Here is a 21,486-nt window from a genome sequence, read left to right on the forward strand (position 1 = left end):
TGGGGAGGAAAGGGAAGGGGCCAGCCGGGAGGTGAAAAGGCTTGGAGAAGCCATGGAGAGCCCCAATGCCTCATCCCAACCGAGCGGTCAAGAGGTTGGGACGCCACTTCCGTCGCCCCAGCTGTGCAGAGAGATGAAGTGCAGAGAGGGGAGGAGGAGACTCGGGGTGTTGAAGTTCTTATGTTGGGGGAGAAGCCGGAAGGGGCCACTCCCTGATTCTGCCCGCGACTGAGATGGACATGTATTCTGAAACTCTGCACTGTATATAGTTTGCACCATAAACCTGTTAAAAGACAGGTTGGGCTTCTGAGTCGTTACTCGTGAGTCACCACCACGCAGATCTTACACTAGGAATACACAATTTGAATTCCTGTCTCCAGGCACTTCGGTCATCTGCAAGAGATTCCCCCACGTTGGGGTTGTTGCTAGCCTTTGTGTTACATTTGCAGACATCTGTGTAACGCAGAGATGCTCTGCCATCTGGCCTGGTGACTGAATCCAGCTCCCCTTAGAGCACATCCTTGGGAATCCTGTCATCTTCCATTATGTGGACATGGCAAAGCCAGCATAGACATTGCTGAGACAGTATTGTGAATACGCTGGGAATAAAGACTTAGGAAACATCTTTGTTTGACATTCTGTTCTGCCATGGGATACCCAAAGTCCTCCTCACGCAGATGTGGAGGGAGTTGAGGCATCTCTCCTGATAAGTTGCCCACGACTCACGTCCATAAAGCAGCATGCTCAACATGCAGGCTTCGTAGACCTTCCTCTTCGTATCACATTCTCCTATACCCTTCTGTGGAGGTGGGCCCTTGCCATAGCTATGTTGACAATACACTTGTCCAGCTCAGCATGAATAGAAATATTGCTGGTTATGGTGGAACCCAGGTAGGCAAAGTTGTCTACCACCTCAAGCGTGTGGTCACCAATGCTGATGTGTGGAGTGCTGGTGACATCCTGATCAGTTGACATGGGCACACAAATACTTCCCAAGGAATAAACTTTGGGAACCATGATGCTTAAGATATGTTTCCAGGTTCCTTAAAGGAAACTCCTTAAAATTACATGCAATTACTATTTTGTGCATGTTCCAACTATACATGGCCGTGCATGCAGTGGCGGAGCTTCATTCTCCGGCACCAGGGGCGGGGAGCAGGCGGGGGCAGAGCTGGCACGCATCCCGGGGGCGTGCCGCCCAAAGGGGCGCGGCACGCACACTAGGGGTGTGGCGCGCTGCCCTCAGGGGCGGGGCGCCCATTCTGGGGGTGGGACGTGCAGCCTGCGGGGGCGGGGAGCCCAGCGCGGGTGCAGCCATGATGGAACCCCCGGGATCGCGCCAATGGGGGCAGGGTGCTCCCATCGCCTCCACCTTCCTCTGCCCCTGCGTGCATGCATGAATTGCGGTGACCCTGGAAGCAGCAAGAAAAGGGCTCCTCCACTGCGTGCCATGACCCAAAATGCAACCCCCGAAGAAGAGTTTGGATTTGATATCCCGCTTTTCACTACCCGAAGGAGTCTCAAAGCGGCTAACATTCTCCTTTCCCTTCCTCCCCCACAACAAACACTCTGTGAGGTGAGTGGGGCTGAGAGACTTCAGAGAAGTGTGACTAGCCCAAGGTCACCCAGCAGCTGCATGTGGAGGAGTGCTGACACGAACCCGGTTCCCCAGATTACGAGTGTGCCGCTCCTAACCACTACACCAAACTGGCTCTCAACAAAGCAGGGGTTGCCTGTACTACACCGATGGTACTGTACTCCTTTGCACATGTAAAAAATGCTTTCTTCTGTATCACCTAATTTTGGGGGGAGCATTGCAATAAACTTTGTGCATATCATTTATGTTAGTGCAAGATTTCTGGAACTACTGTTTGTTGTCCAAGAAACTACTGTTTGTCTCAAACACAACCGATGCAAACTCGGAAACTACTGTTTGTCTCAAACACAACCGATGCAACTCATCAAGGGCCTTGGGAGTTGCACCAGGTGTGTTTGAGGTGGAACACATGAAATAAGGACCACCATTTTTCAGAAGACATATTTGCGTGTGACGGATTGTATGTAAGGCCCTCTTCCACTAGAAAAATGCAGCCAACTTGTAACCTGAGCTTCTGTGACTGTAATCGGTGCCACTGTGATTACAGTTCATGTGCATTTGCGGGGTCTGCCTCAACCTTGTATCCCTATTGAGAGATGCCTGCAGTTACAACACATGGCTAGCAAGGGAAGTGCAAGGCCATATGGGCTGGCGGGCATCAGAGAACCTTGGAAAGAGTTGCACGGGTTCTTGCTTCTAAATAAAGGTATCACCCTGTGGGACTTTGGCTCCTAAATGCACAGCAAGAGTCAGAATGTCAGAACGATGCGATTAAAAAAACTACTTATGCAAGGGTCATGCGCACAACAGTGGGGTAAGATATATGCATAAAAGTAAAAGAATCTTTCTTCGCATCTCATTGGCATCTCAAAAAGTGCATGATGCAAGAGAGTAACTTAGGAAAAGGCACAGTAAACCAGGCCAACGGTCTTTGTGAACCACTAAGCAGCAGGGCATAGCGCAACTGCTACCAAGTTTGTCCAAAGCCTCTTGCTATTGGTGCTTTGGATATCAGGTCCAGGAAACTCCCATTTTCAACACATTCAAAGGATGTGCGACTGTGCACGCATGTGCGGTTTCTGCACCTGGAAGAGGGAGGAATGGGGGGGGCGAATGGGACTCAGCATAATCGGGTGGGCTTATGTGCACTTTGCCGATGCGCACAATGACCCTGGAACTCAACCCCCATGCAAATAGGGGTCTTAAGAATTAAAATTTAGTCTTGTTCGACATCAGGCATGGGGCAGGTATAAATGCGGCTACAATCAGGAGATTAAATCCTGATGGGTGCTGTTGGAAAGCTCTGCTTGCAAAGGAGCATTCAGCTGATTGGAATTGACAGGAAGACCCATGGGGATTGACTGCACTAGGGCCGTGTTTTGAAGTAGTTTACATTGAAATTGTATCCTGAAAGCCCCCCCCCCCAATTTTAGCATGCAGTTTCAATGCAAGCTACTTTGGGATAATGGAGCAAGCCTCTCCTTTGAAAGTGGATGCTCTCTTTCACTCTCTCTGCCAGTGAGCTGACTGATGCTAGAAGCACACCTTCAAAAAGGGTCACTATAATTGCCCATGAGCTGGCCAACTGTTGCAGCAAGACACACACCCTGTCGAACTCTGACAGGTGTCAATCGCCTGACATCTTTAGGACATTGTGTGATTGACATGTGTTGGCCCCGCCTTCTTTTCAAAGCGGCCCATGACAGGCTGGTGACTGAGGGATACAATTTGTTGGGCAGATCCAAGTCCCCCACACCAGTTCTAGAGTATATAGCAAAAACAAGCTAATCTAAGTTTTTAAAAGGTTTTAGTTTTTTTTTAAAAAAAAAAAGAGGCATGACAAATGGGCATGTAAGACAAGTAGCACTTAAAATATAAAAAGGAGGGCAGCTCACCTGAAGGTCTGGTTTCTGCAGGTGGATGGAGACCATGAACACAATGTGGATCAGGTTTCTGCTGTGACTCCTCATCAAAGACATTCACCGATTTACCTCTCTCTGAACGCTTTGCTCTAGCTTTGTTGCTACCGCACCACAAACTGTGACAAAGACCCATTTTCACCCTGTGTTCTGCACCAGTATGGGTGAATACATTCACAGGTGATCCTTCATTCCTGGAATCCAGCAAATTAACAAAACAAAGCTTAGACTGCGGTCCTAGACACAAGGACCTGGGATATTCTCTCACTCTAGTTATTTCAGATTGTTCTCTGCAATACAGTGACTGAACAACACAAACCCATTTATTATTTCTAGAGTGACCTTGACCTTGCTTACCTAGTTACTCAAAACAGCAGGCGGCTAGACTGGGGTGGGGGGTGTCAAGGAACGTGTATTCCTATTGTCATTCAAAGCACTATCTCCTTTACCCCCAATGATATTTAACATTTACACAAAGCCACTGGGAATGGTGATTAGGCATTTGGGGGCAAGGTGCCAACCGTATACTGATGACACATAGCTCTATTTCTTCATAACATCTGAATCAGGAGAGGCTGTGCAAAACCTGGGCCAAAGCCTAGAGGCAGTGGTGAGATGGACAACGGAAAATAAGCTGAACTGGAATTCTGGCAAGACAGGGGTAATGTGGGTGACAGTTTCCTGCATCTGAAAAGCTGGCAGTACCATCATCCCTAGCTGGCAGTACCAGTGGGGCCCCAAGTTTGAAAAACGCAGATCTAGTCATTTGAAACTATCACCTCCAGGCAACCAGCCCACCCACAGTACAGTGGTACCTCGGGTTAAGAACTTAATTCATTTTGGAGGTCCATTCTTAACCTGAAACTGTTCTTAACCTGAAGCACCACTTTAGCTAATGGGGCCTCCTGCTGCCGCTGCGCCACCAGAGCACAATTTCTGTTCTTATCCTGAAGCAAAGTTCTTAACCTGAAACTGTTCTTAACCTGAAGCACCACTTTAGCTAATGAGGTCTCCTGCTACCGCTGCGCTGCCAGAGCACAATACAGGAACCACTGTATTATTAATTCTATAACAGCACCTACAGTTAAGACCCCACCATCAGGTGGCTTTGCCTACAAAAAGGACTTATCCTTTGGATTGGCTCTGGACTAGTTGGTTTTGTAGCTCTTGGTTTTCATGTTTATGTGATTTTTATTCCCCAACCATTCAATTTCCTTAGATCACAAGCCTGTTTGAGACAGAACTATTACAAATTTATGGTGTGGGTGGGGGAGAACTGCTATGAGTTGAGTCCATAGGACAGAACGGTAAATTAAATTAATATGTGACACATCATGCCAGCTGCTCCTAAATGACATAATACAAAAAGGGGGGGGGGAAGAAAGGAATGAGTCAGGAACAGGAAATCAGGTACCAACCTCTTTCATCTGTTATGGGATGAAGAAGTGAAGTAGTCGTTGAAGAACGCTCAGGAAAGGGGAGGAGCCAAATGGCTGTTGGTTCCAACAATGACCATGTAGAACAGTCATTGAAGGCTCCGTTAGCAAGGGGCCAATGCTTGCTGTTGTCTTTCACAAACATTTGAGCTTTAACAACTAGCTTTCAATTTTACTCACAGAACAATCTGTCACTGGCTGCGAGGTTGCAAAACTCTGATTCAAGAATGCATTCAAGGGAAACCTTTGGCAAACTATTGGGGGAGAAACACAAAAATCCCACCGTTGGGATGCAGGCAATGAGGAGCTGATTATAACTGTATGTGAATTGTGCCTTTTCTGCTTCCCCAGATTGGGAAAGATGGTGGCAAACAAATTTCCTCACCACACAGGCAGCCAACTACTCCAGGTGTCTAATTTCTACAGGATCACTTTTTGATAAATGGCAGCTTATTCAGAGTGGCAGGATTAAAATATATAAACAGCAACCTATAGTTTCATTAAAAAATAATGTTACACCTTGATTTGCTGAACGTGTGTTAAGTCACTAGTTGGATTTATTTTATTTTATTGCTGTTGATGTTGTTGAACTGCCTGTATTGAAGAAGAAAGCTATGCTGTCCTTGTTCTTTTTTAACGCTGAATGTAGAAACATACAAGAAGGGGTAGGAAAAAAAACCCAATAACTGCTCTGAAAAAAGCAGGGTACATTTAAACCTTGGGTAAAGTCTCCAAGTAGCTTTGTTTACAATAAGTGCACCTTTAAAACACACACACATTTACTCCAATGCAATATAAAAGGTAAAGGGACCCCTGACCATCAGGTCCAGTCGTGTCCGACTCTGGGGTTGCGGCGCTCATCTCGCTTTATAGGCCAAGGGAGCCGGCGTTTGTCCGCAGACAGCTTCCGGGTCATGTGGCCAGCATGACAAAGCCGCTTCTGGCGAACCAGAGCAGCGCACGGAAACGCCGTTTACCTTCCCGCTGGAGCGGTCCCTATTTATCTACTTGCACTTTGATGTGCTTTCGAACTGCTAGGTGGGCAGGAGCTGGGACCGAGCAACGGGAGCTCACCCCGTGGCAGGGATTCGAACCGCCGACCTTCTGATCAGCAAGCCCTAGACTCTGTGGTTTAACCCACAGCGCCACCTGGGTCCCATCCAATGCAATATACCGGTAACCTAATTGAGATCCCTCAATTGCCTGTGCCTTTCAGGTTAACTGCCTGGTGCTTTTTCATTACGATTGAAGGGCAGTCATCAGGTAGCATAATTTTAAAAACTTAACATTGCATCACTATTACATTTCATATTATCATGCACTTCAAGAGCCTCTCCATTAAATTGCTGCACTGCAGCAATTAGCACTTTTATTGAAATTATCTTCAAGCAAAATGGAAATTAAAAGGAGATGGGGTATTTAAGTCAGCATAAAAAAGCAGCAGTGGGAATGAAGGGGCCTGTGCAAAACAATGTTCTGTCACCCAACATCTTCCCGATTCCTAAACTGCATACTCTAAGAGCACCATGTAATCCTGTAGCAGAAGGTGTGTGCGGGGGAGCACTTTCCTGCCTGCCTCCCAGCAGGTAAATCATTGGTGCTTACTCAGGGCAGGGGGCAAGGGTGCGGTGAGAATGGCAGAGAGCAAATGCACAAACTTGAGTACTGGATTGACATGGCCAGTGCATTTGCACTGCACCGACCTTGCCACTGCCTCAAACCCACCCTACCACAGGTAAATAGCAGCTATGCACCTGCTAGAGGAGTAAGGTATGCATCTCCACCACCACCCATACTGTCCACTACTAATGCAATGCCTCTATTGCACCCAGGGCTCTTTTGTGAAAATACAAACCAGTACAGAGGACTGACACCCCCTTTTCTGCTAACCATGGCAACCATTTATCTTACCAAAAACAGCACTGATTGCACAGCCTCAAACTACATGAATCATAGAACTGTTGAGTTGGAAGGGACCACTAGTCATCTAGGGGGGTCTGTGGCAGTGAACCGGCCTACGCAAGATAAGCCTTGCCGACCCCTGATCTAGCCTAACCCCCTGCAATGCAGGAAACTTTCACCCAATGTGGGGCTTGAACCCACAACCCTGAGATTAAGATGCTCATGCTCTGTATTTTGTAAATGTGGACAATTACTCAACCATGGGACACATTTTAATGATATGAATTGTATATTTAAAACAACAATCCAGAAGGGCACACAGGCCTTTCAAGGTCAGTAATTTTAGCTAGAGAAAGGCAGTAAGAAAACCTACCCAATATACAACCTGGCCAGGAAACATCAACAATATATGGCATGTTCAAAAATAATGTTCAACTGTGCAATATGTGCTTTCAGTTTTGAATGAGAAGGCTTCTTTTCAAAGAGAGTTTATGAAGCATCAGCTGTTAGCTTGCTCAGGGGCTTAGGGAGGGCAGCATGCCAGGAGGAGTGCCATCTCTGCAGTTTCTCTTGGACTTTAAGCACAGCACAGTAAACACAATTCAGCCACCCTGTACTACTGATGGTGAATGAGCAAAAGTGGAGATGTGTGACTCTCCAGATTTATCAATGACTCTTTGAGAGACACTGCAGGGTTAGCTGCCTGGGCAAGTGGGGCATATAACTAAGAGCCGACTTTGGCTCTAGAAATTGCTAATACTGCTGGACATTCAAGGGATAGAAACTTGTTCCTACAACCAAGTCCACAAGGATGACTTGGCAGCCCACAGAAGAACTGTAGGTACTTTGTTCAGTTCTGTAACCTTGGGATCAGGTGGTCAAGGGAAATATGGGTAATGCCAATAATCATCTCCAAATACTTTCTGGGTATTTGGTGCCTTCTGGACTTCCTTAAATATGTTTCTTGCAACAAAGGAATGCACTTTAATATATTTATTAATATGTATAAACACACGGAGGGAGGGAGGGAGGGAGGGGGAGAGAGAGAAAGAGAGAGAGAGAGAGAGAGAAAGAAAGAAAGAAAGAAAGAAAGAAAGAAAGAAAGAAAGAAAGACATCCCTAGCAGTAAATTAGAAAGGACCAAAATAAGTGAAGGAAGGATGAATTTTCCCACCCCTTGCAGTTTACTTGGGACCAAGGCTGCAGTCCCTGAGTCCTTTGAAAGAAGGGCTTCTGAAGAAACAGGTTTAGAACTGAGCTGCATGTGACATTGAAAAGCACTTGCTCTCCTAAGCAGATGCCCTCAAGAATGAAGCCTCTGAACTCACTGGGACCCATTTCCCTATCAGATGCATGGCTGCAGTCTTAACCCAAGTTGCCCTGGAATGATTTGTAAATAATAAACGGGACATTCTGCAGGTGTCAAACCCTTGCCTTCCGCCCACCCCACGGACATTCGCAGCTCCCTGGAGAAGACAACTGCAAAACACACGAATGTGCGCGCTTTGCACGACCTCAGCTTCCCGCCTCGCCCTAGGCAACGTGTGAAGCGACCCTCAAGCGGGAGAACCCGGGAAAGAAGAGAAACGTTACCTTCTCCATGCCCCCACAGTGGCAGCCACAGGTACTTGAGGGTCCTCCAGAGCAGGGTGAGAAAGAGTCCCCCGAAAAAGGTGACCATGGACGAGGCCAGGAAGGCCCACCACATGCGCTGCCCGCGGTCGCAGGGGACCTCCATGGTCATGGGGATGATGGCCGCGTTGATCGCAGAGGAGGAGTCCGCGTTCAGGTTGCTGCTGGTGCTGTTCATCTTAATGCCGCCGCCGCCTCCTCCTCCCGAGTAGTAGCTACTGGAGTCCGCGTTCAGGTTGCTGCTGGTGCTGATCATCTTGCTGCTGCTGCCGCCGCCGCCGCCGCCTCCTCCTCGCGAGTAATACCTACTGCAGCCGCCATTTGCCATGGCTAAGAGCGGGCAGGCCGGGGCTCCGGGGAGCTCCCGCTGCCACCATCGCCCTCGGGCGAGCCCATCCCCAGCCATAGCGCTGCTCTTCAGTCTCAGCGCCCGTCCAGGCGGCTCGGTACCTCTCGCTCTGGCGCCCTCGCCTTTCCTTCCGCGCCTTTCCTTCCAAGATTCCGGCGGGAAATCAAGGCGGCGGCGCCAAACCAGAGGCTGCCCCTTCCCCTCACCCCGAAATCAAGCCAGCAGCCACCGCTCGCTCCGGCACCTCACGACGCCCGCTGCCACGAATGGGAGAAGGCGGGCGGGCGGGCGGGCAGAAGCGCCAACAGGTCCCGGCCGAGATCCGGCGCTGCTGCTGCTGCTGCGGGATTCGTCCCTTGGTCGCCTCACGATTTGAGCGCCAAGGCAGAGAGCGACCCCTCGCCAGTCGCGCCCGCTCTCGCTCTCTCCGCAGCCCTCCGGCAAGTCCTGCCTCTTCCTCTCTCCTCATCCGAGGCGACGGGCGGCGGCTTCGGCTCCCCAAGAAGAAGAAGGGGCTCCCCTCACGGCTGGAGGCCGAGCGCGGACGGCTCCTCCCGGGCCAAGCTGCTGCCTCGTCTCGGGGCTCTCTCCAGGCTCCCCCTCGCCTTCTCCCAAGCCACCCTGCGCGCATCTCGGAGGATGCCTGGGACAGATGGAGGCGAGCGAGAGAGCGACGCGCTTTACAGGTTGCGGCGGAGCAGCAGCCGGAGGAGGAGCCAAAGCCCAGGCGGCGCACGTGACCTGCCGCGTCAACAAGTCCTTCTAGCGTCACAGAGAGACAAGGCGAAGGGCTCCCGCGCGTTGATTGGTCGCGGAGCAACTAAAAAGGCTCGCCTCTCTCTCTCTGTTTTCCTTCGTTCTCCATCGGAGGAGCAACGAGACATAGGGAACAGCACGAGAGGGACCCGATGCCCTCCGGTTAAAGGATGCTCTTGAAACCCAGCGTTCGGCTGGGATTGTTCGCGTTGTTGTTGTTCTTTATCGCGGCGCAGATCTGAAAGTAATCTTTGGCTGAAGGCAGGGAAGGAGGCCGTGGGTTCTGGGAAAATGAACGAAAGCGGCGAGCCGGATCTTGTGCCAGGGTTGAGTTGCAGAAACAGGGGCTTCGCGATGCGAGGAAGGGTGTGTGTGTTTTATGCGGGCTTTTGTATACTGGTGGCTTTATGCAGGAGTTATATGACTAACAGGAGGGCATGTTTGTCAGTGCACAGCCGGACTTTGAGGTGTTTACCGCTTCAGAGGGAGCATTAAATGGAATAGAGTAACGTGGTTTGCAGTAACAAGCATAGGAATATGCTTACACAGGATTTTGTGAAGCCTGCCTCACCGTGGCTGAAAGTGGGGATGTCCCCACAAGTGGGTTTTGGTGGTCCTGGTCAGGAAGTAAGAATGGAAGGCTCACAGTGTAAGGCAGGATTCTTTGTACCTTCGCAGGCTGGGCCTTCTAGGAAGCAATGAAGACCAGTGGTGCCAAATCCTTTGGTTTTGTAGATGAGCCTTTCTTGCGTTGAATGAAGGGGTGGAGCGAACCCCTTTCCCTTCCAGTTCCATCATGCACTAGCAGAACTTGGGATGCCCTAGCCAGGATATGTTAATTGCATAAATCACTCACCTGAATAGCAAAAGTTACAGATAATCAACTATTTTCATCTATATGTGCCCCAAGCTGTGGAGAAATCAATTAATCCATGTAATGTATCAGGGTCTCCTGCTGCATCAGTTTTAGCTAAACAATTATGCGACTCACTGCAGTGTCCACCATGGTTACGTCATTCTGTCAAGTCAAAATGTAGAATTACAAAAAACCACCTCATTCCTTGAGGTAACCACATGTCCCATATAATAGCAGAAAATATTTCACTTAGCTGTTATGTAGAGTTTATGGCCATCCTTCAGTGAGCTCACCAAACCAAAATAATGCAGGTTATTAACCAGGGGAGGATGGAGACAGCTATTCAAATATTTCAGTAGCTGAAGGAATGCTAGCTTGCTTCATAAAGTTTGCATTCATTTGTATTAATAAAATGTTATTTCTCTCCCAAGACATCAGGTCCAATGAAGCCCTTGCATGGTCCAAAATTTGTATCCCCCACCCCAACCAATGGCTCTGCCATTTTAAGCCTTCTCTTAACATTTCTTTTTCAGCTTGACCCACATTAGCTTGAGAAAAGCTTATAAAGCACTCCCATTTCCAAACTGGGCTTTGGAAGGTCATGGTTTAGGACTCCAGATCTGCAGTGCGGAGGAAGTAGAATTTTTACCTTTTGCCAAATGGTAAAACTTTCTTTACACTGTAAAGAAAAAGGACCATCTATCAAGCCCAATTTCCATCAGGCAGATGTTTATCACTGACACTCAAAATGTAATATGTTTTTTTGTTAAATGGGAAGGGCACAAAGAGTAGTATGTCAGCTAGCATGTTTTAAATTCAATGGTATCAAAACTGAAGCAAGCTTTACTCTGAATTTTCTTTTGTAGTCATTAGCTTCATGGGTAATTGCAACTCTATCAACAAAATGCAATTTTGAATCTCACTGTAACCATTACAAATGTCTGTGAATTTGTTTTAATTCTGTAGCCTTTTGCTTGGTGTTCATAGTATGGTTGATAGTAGTAAATTGAACAACAGAGACAGACAGGGAATTATGCAACACTCCCATACAAGTCAAGTTATAGAAATTGACCTTTATTTAACACAACTTTTTTGTTTTCATACAAAGTGACTTTTTTTTAGTTCAGAAAATCCATGTTGCAACAGTACCGGTCTGTTTCAATCGTACCGTTGAAGTCCAACTCTGGCCTCCCTCTTTAAAAAAAATATATGTTGTCCCTCAACTTATAAACAGTATTTTAACTAAGAATTTATCAATAGCCTTTCTACATTTTTTACTCTCTCTTTCTCTCCTGTATTTTGAATTATAAAATATTATCTGCAAAACAGAGATTTAAATTTCCAACCAAATTTTGTCTTTGAACAACTGTGCAAGAAGAATCCCTTTTTTTTAATTAATGCAAATTGAAAGCAAAAACTAAAAAAAATGGAAGGGGAAAAAACAGAAAAAAGAAAACCTATGTACATAATGAAATGTTAGGAGCAGTCATCACAAATATAGTCCTACTTCAATGATACTTGAACAATAAAGTTACATTACCTACAAAGCATGACATGCAATTCTTTACGAGGTGAAAAAAAGATAAACACACAGTTGGGAAATGAAGTCAGAAGTGCAAAAAGAAACAGAATGGAATTTGGTAGAGTCAGGGGATACATATTGTAACAAAAAATAAACAAAGACACACACTACATTTATCGACAGTGGCAAAACTAACAAGTTACAGGACCACACTAGAGGTTGTTAGATCCCTATAATACAGACTGCAATTCTAATTAAATAAAAATCCCTATGGCTATTACACACCAAAAGAACAAAGCTTGAGCAATGTAAGCTTCCAATTACATAGACTACCTAAATGTGATAAAATAAAAGCAGTCTCTAGGCACAGCTATTAACCCTTATGATTTACTGCTTAATGTCGGCCCAGCAACCCAAAATTATTATTCTGAATACACAATGAGCACAGTTTGATCAGATACACCATGACATTTAAATATTAACCCATGCATAAAAGAAGCCAGTAACTTTTTTGAACAGACAAAGGAATTTATGAGATACAAACAGTGGCCTCACCCATATATCGGAAGAGTGCTTCTCGCCCCTGGATTCACTCCCCAAATGGGTACCTATAAGAAAACCCATTTACAATCCACGTGACTGATTGTTCTTGAAGGTAGAACAGCTGTTATGGAAGGACAGAACCACACTTCATGAAAAAGTCATGCTCACTCAGCTGAGTAGGAACTCGACACTGTTTTGTTTGGTTTTCTTTGTATCAGAAGCAGAGGAGAAATAAGCAGGGGGGTGACTGGGGAAGGGGAACCTGAACAGGTTGCTTGTTTAAAAAAATTCAAGTAAACATGAACCACCAAATACTTGGGATGGGGGGGAGGTTTTTGTAAACGTATCCTAAAGGGTTTCTCTCTCTCTCTCTCTGCAGCATCACAGTCTTATGAAAAAGAAATTCTGCATTCATTCATTTGTATAGGAACAAATGTACAATAATGCTGCCAGCGAAAGGCCTACCGCCTTCCACAGATGCCTCACAGATGTTGTCCGCGACGACCTCAAAGTTGTACCAACCATACAGGCAGCTAAGGGTGGACCAAACAACACCCACCGCAAGCAGCTATTTATGTTCGAATATGTTGCAGAGTTTCAGTCACTTCACAGCATATGTCTATAGAGGGCCGGCTGGAATCCACAGGACCTTGTTTTGTTCTTGATCAACTGTTGTCATGATCTGAGTGCAAATGATCGAAAGAGGGCCTCCCTGGACAATCCCTGTGAAAAGAAAAAAAGAAGGATCACACACACCAATCTTTCAGCATGCTACTTTATATGGGGGGGGGGGCTGAATCTGCACTAGCGCCAAGAAATTGAAACACACTGAAGCAAAAAAAAGGAGGGGGATTAATACTCTCCTTGGTGATGATGATGTCCCACCCCTTCTCCTAAGAGCTCAAGGTAGCTCTTGTAGGACACCCTCATTTATCCTCACAACAACCTGCAGAGAACCAGGCAGTCAGTTGGGCTTTGTTTGGTTTCTCACCTGTTGTCACTATCACTTCAAAAAAGTGGCCTGCCTCTTTGGCAAAAAGAGGGAGTGTAATAGCGCCTGCACTGCCTGTTTCCCTATAAGCATCTCCACCAGCGGGTATATGAACTAGACCTCACTCTTGATGTGGCCCAGGAATCAGGAAAATGAAGGGAGGTGCATACAAAGTGTGCCTCTCTATGCTTTCTCACTATGGATTTTGGGTGTTGATGGTGGAATTTGTAGGACCCAACTCTTAGCATCTTTAACGGCATTCAGGCGTGCTCAGCTATGCTTCTCATAGGCCACGGTATCAGTTTGTCACTGAAGCACTTATGCAGATACAGCCACAAGAGATCACAAACAGGACACCAGGTAGGTGGGTGGGGAAGAGGGAGACTTCAGCAATGGCAACTGGATTTTTAGAAGAGAGAGAAACAGCAAGGCAGAGAGACACTTAAGATGTAAATTTTTCAGGACACTGAAACTCTGTCGTTCCTTTCAGGGAGGGGAATAGTTTAAGAGTAACACAGGGAGATGCCTAAGATAAGGGGGCATCAATTTTTGTAACTCCCATTGAGCTTTGGGAAAGGAGAAAGGAACTGGGCTTTTGGGCTTTCACTTTTCTTTACCATGTGTGGAAGCAGAGTTCTTTTTGTGGTTAGCAAAAGAAATCAGTGTTGAAGTAGCCAAGCTTCCAATAACCTTCATTCCTGCTAAGAAAGCGTTTGCTGTTGCAATACAGCTCACAAAAACATGGCAAGAGGAGAAAGCAGCCAGGCCCCACGAGTATGATCCTCTAAGACAACTGTTTAGTTACTGAGCCCTCCAAAAGCTATTTTCAGTGGCATCAGGTGACAAGTTTACACATTAAATCTAAATATGGTTAGAGGGACCCCTGTTATATCATAATAAACCTTCATGGCTGAACAGAAGGCTAAGTTTAGCAGCAAGGCAGAAATATACAGAGAGATGATGGCTGTAGCAACAAGCCACTATTTACAAATATAAGAAGATGGTTGTTTATGGGTTTCGTTAATAAAACAGGCATGACTAGTTAATAATAATAATATTTATAAAAATAAAAAGAATTGGCAGGCTTATTCAAGGGATCAAGTTAACAGAAAATACAACACACTGGTGCTCAGTTAGATCTCATTAAATGCTTTCAGGGACATTCAAGTTGGATTTGCAAGGCAAAGGATCCAAAGCACAAGGGGAAATTGCCAGGAATTTCCTACCACCCCATTTAAATAGTTAAAACTGCATTTATGATCAAAGCCTATCATAGCTGCTTTGTTGTTCTACCACAGCTATATCAGTGGAGAAAAATACCAACACAGCAAGAGTCTGTCTAAAGGATATGTTGGCCTATTGCAAAGCCTGCTTCTCAAACAAAGTGTTGCAGGGTTCTCCAATCCAATTATCTTGCTGCACTCCAAAAAACCTGACTATTTAGCAAGTCTCCACTGCACAAATCCCACTGATTCCCAAGGCTGAGAGGGAACATGCCATTGAGACTTCCTAGTAGGATCCCACAGTAGATCCTTGTTTCTCCCTCAGCTTATCTCTAATTCTACCAGGAAACTGAACTTTCTGTACTTCTTGAGGGAAGGGGGGGCAGCTAGCCCTTGGGGCTGAGAGAGTAGCCACCACCCCTAAAGCTTGCAGGAGGAGGGGGATTCCCCTCAAACCTCCAGAAGCATGTCAACAGACAGCGGTAAAGCAGGAGGGGAAACCAGTGATGGAGTGATGGGCAAACACAAAATGGAACCGCCTCCAGGGGGAAAAAATAAAATAAAAGCATACTTATTTGTTGATTTTGACATCTGCAAAATTGTTTTGAGCTCTGGGAGGTGAAGTATTACTTTTGTGAGACCAGTGTCTCTGGGTGTACTTACGTCTCCTGAGAATTCTCGTAAAATGGGACACCCAAGACCCTGAACTTGCTTATTTCCTCCTCCCGACCCCTTTTCCTTTTGTGACATGTCCTTTAAGGTTGTAAGCTTGAGGGCAGAGACTACATTCTTTTTAAAAATAGTTATTTGTACTGTGCATATGAACCAACCACACAGTCCAAAGCAGTCAGAAAAATCGGGGTTATTATAGACCAAAAGACAGAATGGCTTCGTTCTTCACACAAACTGAAATGCTACTAGCCATTCTCCACAGTGTCTTCCGCAGTCTGCTTGCAGTCCTCACTTGCTAATATTGGGAAAGGGTCTTGCATTAAAATGTTGCACAGGCTGTATCTTGGACATAGTCAAGTGCCTAAGTGACTGAGCAGGGGCTGGCAGGACCAGTCTGCAGCAGCAACCTATGTAGTTGGAAACAGCTATGGCATCATTCTCCCAACTGTAGCATCACTGCAGCTTACCTGGATCGGACTGGGCAGCTGCAAGCTCTGCCCCCCACTCTTCCCAGATGCTTCTGCCAGCTTTTAGCGCCCGACATTGCTGGGTTTCCTGTTCCTTGAGCTGACCATTTGGGAAATCCTAGCACATAATACAGACTTATTGGTTGTTCCCTTTCTTTGAAGTAGAACACGCTTAGTGCTAAAAGGGATGATTTATAATTCTTCTGGTTGTTATGGGGAACCATGTGCTATGCTGTGATCTACACACAGGTGACTGCTAAAGGGTGGGGAATGCTGTTGCAAAAAAACACACACACACATAAACACAACCCAGCCAGAGGAATCAGAAGCCAGCCTTCCACTTTTGCTACTGTTTCCTTTGGCATACAAACCTGTGAAGTACTTGTTATATTCCTGTTCTATCTTCTGAGCAGTCTCAAACTGTTCTTTGGAATGTTTCTGCGTAACTTTGTCCCTCAGGAAGACGGGGTCTTTTTGCTCTCTAACACAGAAATGTAGAAAAAGCTCATTACAAGCTTAATTTTTCAGGGGACACAAGGCAAACCATTAGGGAGCTAAACAGATTAGCAGCCCGTTTTAATCGGCACAGATATACAATGGTGTGTGCAGAGTGCCACCTGGTGTCCAGTATAGGAAGGCCGCTTGAGACACTGCAGCAGCAGAGCAGCTTCGATCTGCTGCAACTGGCAAGGCAAGCTGCCATGATCAACAGGCACCTGCACAAAGGCAGTGTTGTCAACTGTGACCAGAAAGCACCCTTAAGGCGCTGTCTTGTCTGTCCAAAACCTTTACATATAGGAAACATTGTTTATAAATGTTGCTTAAAATCCTAAATTTCAGTTATCTTTTATAAACCATAATTGTAAGGAAGCAAAATAAAAAATAAAAAAATCCGTCCAGTAGCACCTTAGACACCAACTAAGTTTGTTATTGGTATGAGCTTTTTTGTGCATGCACACTTCTTCAGATATTTATATTTATATTTAATATATATATATATATATATATATATATATATATATATATATATATATATATATATATATATTTGTTTCGACAATGGCAAGTCCAACATGGCTACCTACCTGTAAAGAAGCAAGCATTGAAAATTGTTGTGCAAGGTAGATACAGTTTATATGCAGTGTGAGTGCAGCTGCCCACACAAAACTCAGTGGTTGCCACTTGGCTCCCAAAGCTGGCTTGCTTGTCACTCCACCTGGGCCTGGATTCCTGTTTTCTTATCAGAGCAACTTTTCAAAGTTACAGTACTTCTTCTGTACAGATATCTCTTCCCTCTCTTCTTCTCCTCCTCCACTGGCAGTTTCATTTTGCCAAAACCTTGGAGTACTTGTCCAATTTTCACACCTTCATTCTCTCTCCATTGCCTCCTGACTTTTGCACCTCTCCCTCCTTGCAAGGGTTTAAATATCATGCTGGCAGGGAACATCTGACAGGCACCTTGTTGGCTACCCTTGGTTTAAACAGCTTCTATGGAGCTGACCTGGCTTCTCCCTGTTCCCTGCCTAACAGCTTTACTTTTCTTTGCAAATCCCAGGGGTCTGTTCTTAATGCAATTATTGTACAGTACACCTTGGGTTCGAGGCATTTTAAAAGCATTAAAATATTAGCCACAAAGGACTATATATGAATATAATCCAATGCAAATCTGTAGCCCTTATATGGGAAAAAACCCACCGTTTACCAAGCATATATTATTTATACAGTGGCACCTCGGTTTCCTGTTTATGAACTATTTGGTTTACAAACTCCACAAAACCGCAAGTAGTGTTCCAGTTTGCGAACTTTACTTCGGTTTACGAACGGAGGCCAAATGGTGGAAAGGCACCGCTGGCAGGAGGCCTCATTAGGGAAAGCGTGCCTCGGTTTAAGAGCAGATTCGGTTTAAGAACGAGCTTCCGGAATGGATTAAGTTTGTAAACCGAGTACTTCTGTATAGCATAACCAATGCACAGAAATCAGTTGTGCAGAGAAGGCAGATTTCTTCCACTTTCCCCAACGTGTGCATAACTAGAAGCACGACAACAGTATATGACCTGATTCAATAAAATCAAGCCTTTGATAATGCAGTGCAGTCCACATACTCAAAATTTATAGAATTTCTAAGTGCAACCCACAAATGTCTGTTCGGAAGTTACCCCTGAATGGGGCTTACTCCCAAGTAAGCAGATATAAGACTGCAACCTAAATAGCATATCTAAGTGAAAGTAGATTTCCTGTTGCGCACGAGAAAGCACTGGAAGCACGCCATCCTCCAAGCACTACCCGAATCCCTACAACCACCACCCGGCCCCCATCTCACACTTACTTGATCTGCTTGGCATTTTTGTAACGGACAAAAATGACGATTGGGTAGATGTGAATGCTGTGGAGCCGCTCGATGGCATGAGGAGCAATGTCCAAGAGGCAGTGACAGTCCTAATAAAGAATAATTGATTAATGATATACAGCTTGTTTGAGTGTTCAAAGCATTTCAAGTGCATTCACTCAGCAACCCTTCCAAACAGCTATGCAAGGCAGCTCAGTTTCATTAGTCCCAGTTTGCAGAGGAGGGGGCTGGACAATAACAGCTCACTTAAGACTATCGAGGAAATTCACAAGTGCTCTCTCCAAGACAGTGCCCAAAACTCCCATTGTTCCAGGCGTATTTTGTGACAGGGAATTTCATTATGGGGAGCTGTTTCTGAGCTCTGGGAACAGTACTGCGACTGAGATTTCAATTAAACCTGCAGTGGAAGGAAAGGGGGACCCTTTTTCTGCCTTCCCACTTCCAGCTACTGTCTGAAGACTGGAGAACAGACCCTCTTAAGAATACTTGGGGGGCGGGCAGGGGAAGGACTAGACCATGCGAAAAATGAACAGAATATTTTAGCTGCAGTTCGTTCCATTTTCAGCTTTATATTCTTGTTATTAAAAAAGCGCACCTAGATATTCTGTTGTTGCACCCATAACCTGGGTTTAAGGTACCATTTAGCTTCTAGCTTTCATACATCAGTTTCTAGCACTGCTCTGAGACACCATTCTGGTTGCATTCCTATTCTTTCTCTGTATTCTCAAACCTGCCTCTCCCCAAGCTGTCTTTCCTACCTGCCCAGTTAACAACGGAAGGGGAGCCTACTGGACCAAAGGCCGAGCATTTCACAGTGGTCAGCCAGATGCCTTTGGGATGTCCAAATGCAGAACCTGAACACCATAGCAAATTTACTTAGGCCCAAGTTAGTTGTGATGGAGGCAAGCTGCATGTTCTTATTTAAACATATGTCTCCATTAGTGTGGCGGGCAGGGCCTGCTTTTTTACCATGGAAGATGTGCTCAGGTGAGGAGACCTGAAACTTCCAAATGTCCTAAAAGCACTTTTCTCATCAGCTTGGTTTACTTCCAGTAGCAGAGCTGGCCAGAGATAAAAGTTCTTGTAGCATTGGGACATGGGGAGAGGAGCTGGGGATATTGGATGGGTGCTCTTCCTGATAGAAGAAGCAGAAACCTCCTATTCCTCACCCAAGATTAATATTCTACAGCCTTTTAATTGTATCTGTGGGAAGGGGGGTATTGTTTTACTGTTTTGATTTACTTATTTACTTGTTTTTAACCAGTATTTTATTCCGTGAACCACACTGAGATCTTACGATGAAGGGCGGCATGCGAACAACAAATGGCTTTGAGGTTCATTACAATCCCACACTATGGAAGTGTTGTTAATTAATGATACTATCGGCTGCCATGTCGCATCAAATTTGGCCCATTGAAGTGTAAGCTGAAGAACAGGGGCAGAAAGTTCTTCATTTTGTCCAGTGTGCCATGGAAAGTTACTGCCATGTGCTCTAGAAGTCAATAACACCTGAGGTTAGACTCGAACACAAGACTTGTTGGCTCACCTACTTTTTCATCTAGGGATTGCCGAATCAAAAGGAGCACATCAATCCAGTTTTTAATACAAGAATGCAAACGTAATTGGGAAAGGGCCATATTTGTATCTCCTTGTATCTCCTTCTTCAAAGAGTTCTGGTAAGTTTTTGTGTGGTTCCAGACTGTCTCCCACTTGAGAAGCTGGCAGGCCCAAAACTAGTTTAGCTACAGCAGAACTGTAGATGGGTGCCATTTTTAAAAGGAAAAAATATAAGCGATGGTAAAACTACCATAAAAAAGAGAAAGAGAAAGAGAGAGAAGCACCTTCTCTGTTATCTCCTTTATTGAGGCAACTGTTGTCACATCGAAATGTCCACTCCTACGTTTATAATCTATGAATAAACAGTCTTTCACACCCCGCTCGATGGCTTGTTGAGAAGCTTTCATCACCTCTGTTTCAGGAGAACAAAAACAAAGAATGGTTTATTCATTTTTACTTTCACAGGAAGGTGGCATTTGGATGCTTCAGACCCAAGTTTTCCTTTGTACACGTGCAGTATATATACAAGGCAGGCTAACATTTAAACCAGTTAAAAGCAATCATCTGGCCTTACGTCTACTGAAGGACTTAACCGGATCATCAAGGACTACAAACCCACAGCTGCACATTCCCCACAATGCAATAATCACACAAGCTAATACCATTATATGTTTCCCCCCCCTTCTAGAATGGGGCAGGGTAGAGGGATGTTACATTGTGGCAGGGAGAAAGCAGGGAAAACTGCAGGGTGCGGGGTGGGGGTGGGGAGACGAGCAGCACTGTTGGCGTCTCTCCTGCCTCATTCAAAGTAGGACCACACACAGAGTCTTGGGGGAAAGCAAGGAGGCTGTTGCAGCAGTTGTCCAGTTGGCTCCGTAGCATGACAACTGCTTCATAAACCCATGTTTTAATAAATCCAGGCCGTGGCAACTGTTTAATAAGTCCGTGCTGTCAAATGAGGATTTCCAGGCTGCATGCATAGCTGTCAGGAAGCGCTCTCCCCAAAGGAGCAAGCAGATAAAGAATTTAATAAATTAGGGAAGGGAGACCATGATGCTAAACGCTGCACCATCACTTGGTACTTCTGCTTAACCAGGAGTGTTAAACAGCACCTGTACCTTGGCTGATGATTGCCATCATGGTTTGTATTTACTTTCCTTTTGAATTGAAAACAAGGTAATTTCACAATTCATATTTAGTAATTTCCCACAATTGAGTCTTTCTGGCCTGTCTCATCCCTATACACCCTGGAAAGAAACAAAATATGACTCTTGGATCAACCGTCCCGTCCCAAACCAGGGATCATTGTTTGTTTTTCTCCCAAAAACACATAGCCCATATTTGTTCTTGATCCTAGTTTTTTGGGAGTGAAAAACAACAATCATCTCTGGTTCAGAGAAAACACTAAACCGGGTATTGTGGTTTGTTTCCTCTGTGTGCTGGAGGGGAGAAGATGAATAGTACAGTAAGGAGAAGAGACTTAGAGGAAAGAGAGCAGAGGGAGAATTATAAGCTGAAGAGGGAGAGGAGGAAAGAGCACCTGAGAAGGCAGAGCAGCATGATGGCCAAATGGGCAAAGGAAAAGAGGTATTTCAGAAGGGAATTCTTGCTGATAGAGGGTGTGTGTCACCAGGATAACCCACAACTCCTAAGCAACCATTGTTTTTCTACTGCTCCCTCTGGAGACCAACTTTTTGTTATTAGAGGACCTTCAAGT

General features: G+C 45.6%; 2 protein-coding genes across 6 annotated transcripts in view; both read right to left on the reverse strand.

The window, feature by feature from the left end:
* Positions 1 to 2,640: 2,640 nt before the first annotated feature.
* LOC117046248 (calcium-activated potassium channel subunit alpha-1-like) lies at positions 2,641 to 8,814 on the reverse strand. The gene is given in 4 exon segments (XM_033148046.1): positions 2,641 to 2,682; positions 3,493 to 3,507; positions 8,448 to 8,472; positions 8,474 to 8,814. Coding segments are annotated over 4 exon segments (423 nt in total).
* Positions 8,815 to 11,500: 2,686 nt separating this feature from the next.
* LOC117046592 (disks large homolog 5-like) overlaps positions 11,501 to 21,486 on the reverse strand; it is a 93,113-nt gene continuing 83,127 nt past the window's right edge. For 4 of the 5 annotated variants that reach the window (XM_033148681.1, XM_033148680.1, XM_033148679.1 and 1 more), the window contains exons 30-33: positions 20,054 to 20,181; positions 18,192 to 18,301; positions 16,237 to 16,346; positions 11,501 to 13,235 (exon numbers count right to left, since the gene is read on the reverse strand). In XM_033148681.1, coding sequence (XP_033004572.1) covers positions 13,132 to 13,235; positions 16,237 to 16,346; positions 18,192 to 18,301; positions 20,054 to 20,181 — 452 coding nt within the window. In that variant the 3' untranslated portion in view covers positions 11,501 to 13,131. The remainder of the gene's footprint in view (positions 13,236 to 16,236; positions 16,347 to 18,191; positions 18,302 to 20,053; positions 20,182 to 21,486) is intronic. The other variant, XM_033148682.1, reaches the window with a different exon arrangement.

Source organism: Lacerta agilis, chromosome 5 (assembly GCF_009819535.1).
Source record: "Lacerta agilis isolate rLacAgi1 chromosome 5, rLacAgi1.pri, whole genome shotgun sequence".
NCBI classification, from domain to species: Eukaryota; Metazoa; Chordata; class Lepidosauria; order Squamata; family Lacertidae; genus Lacerta; species Lacerta agilis.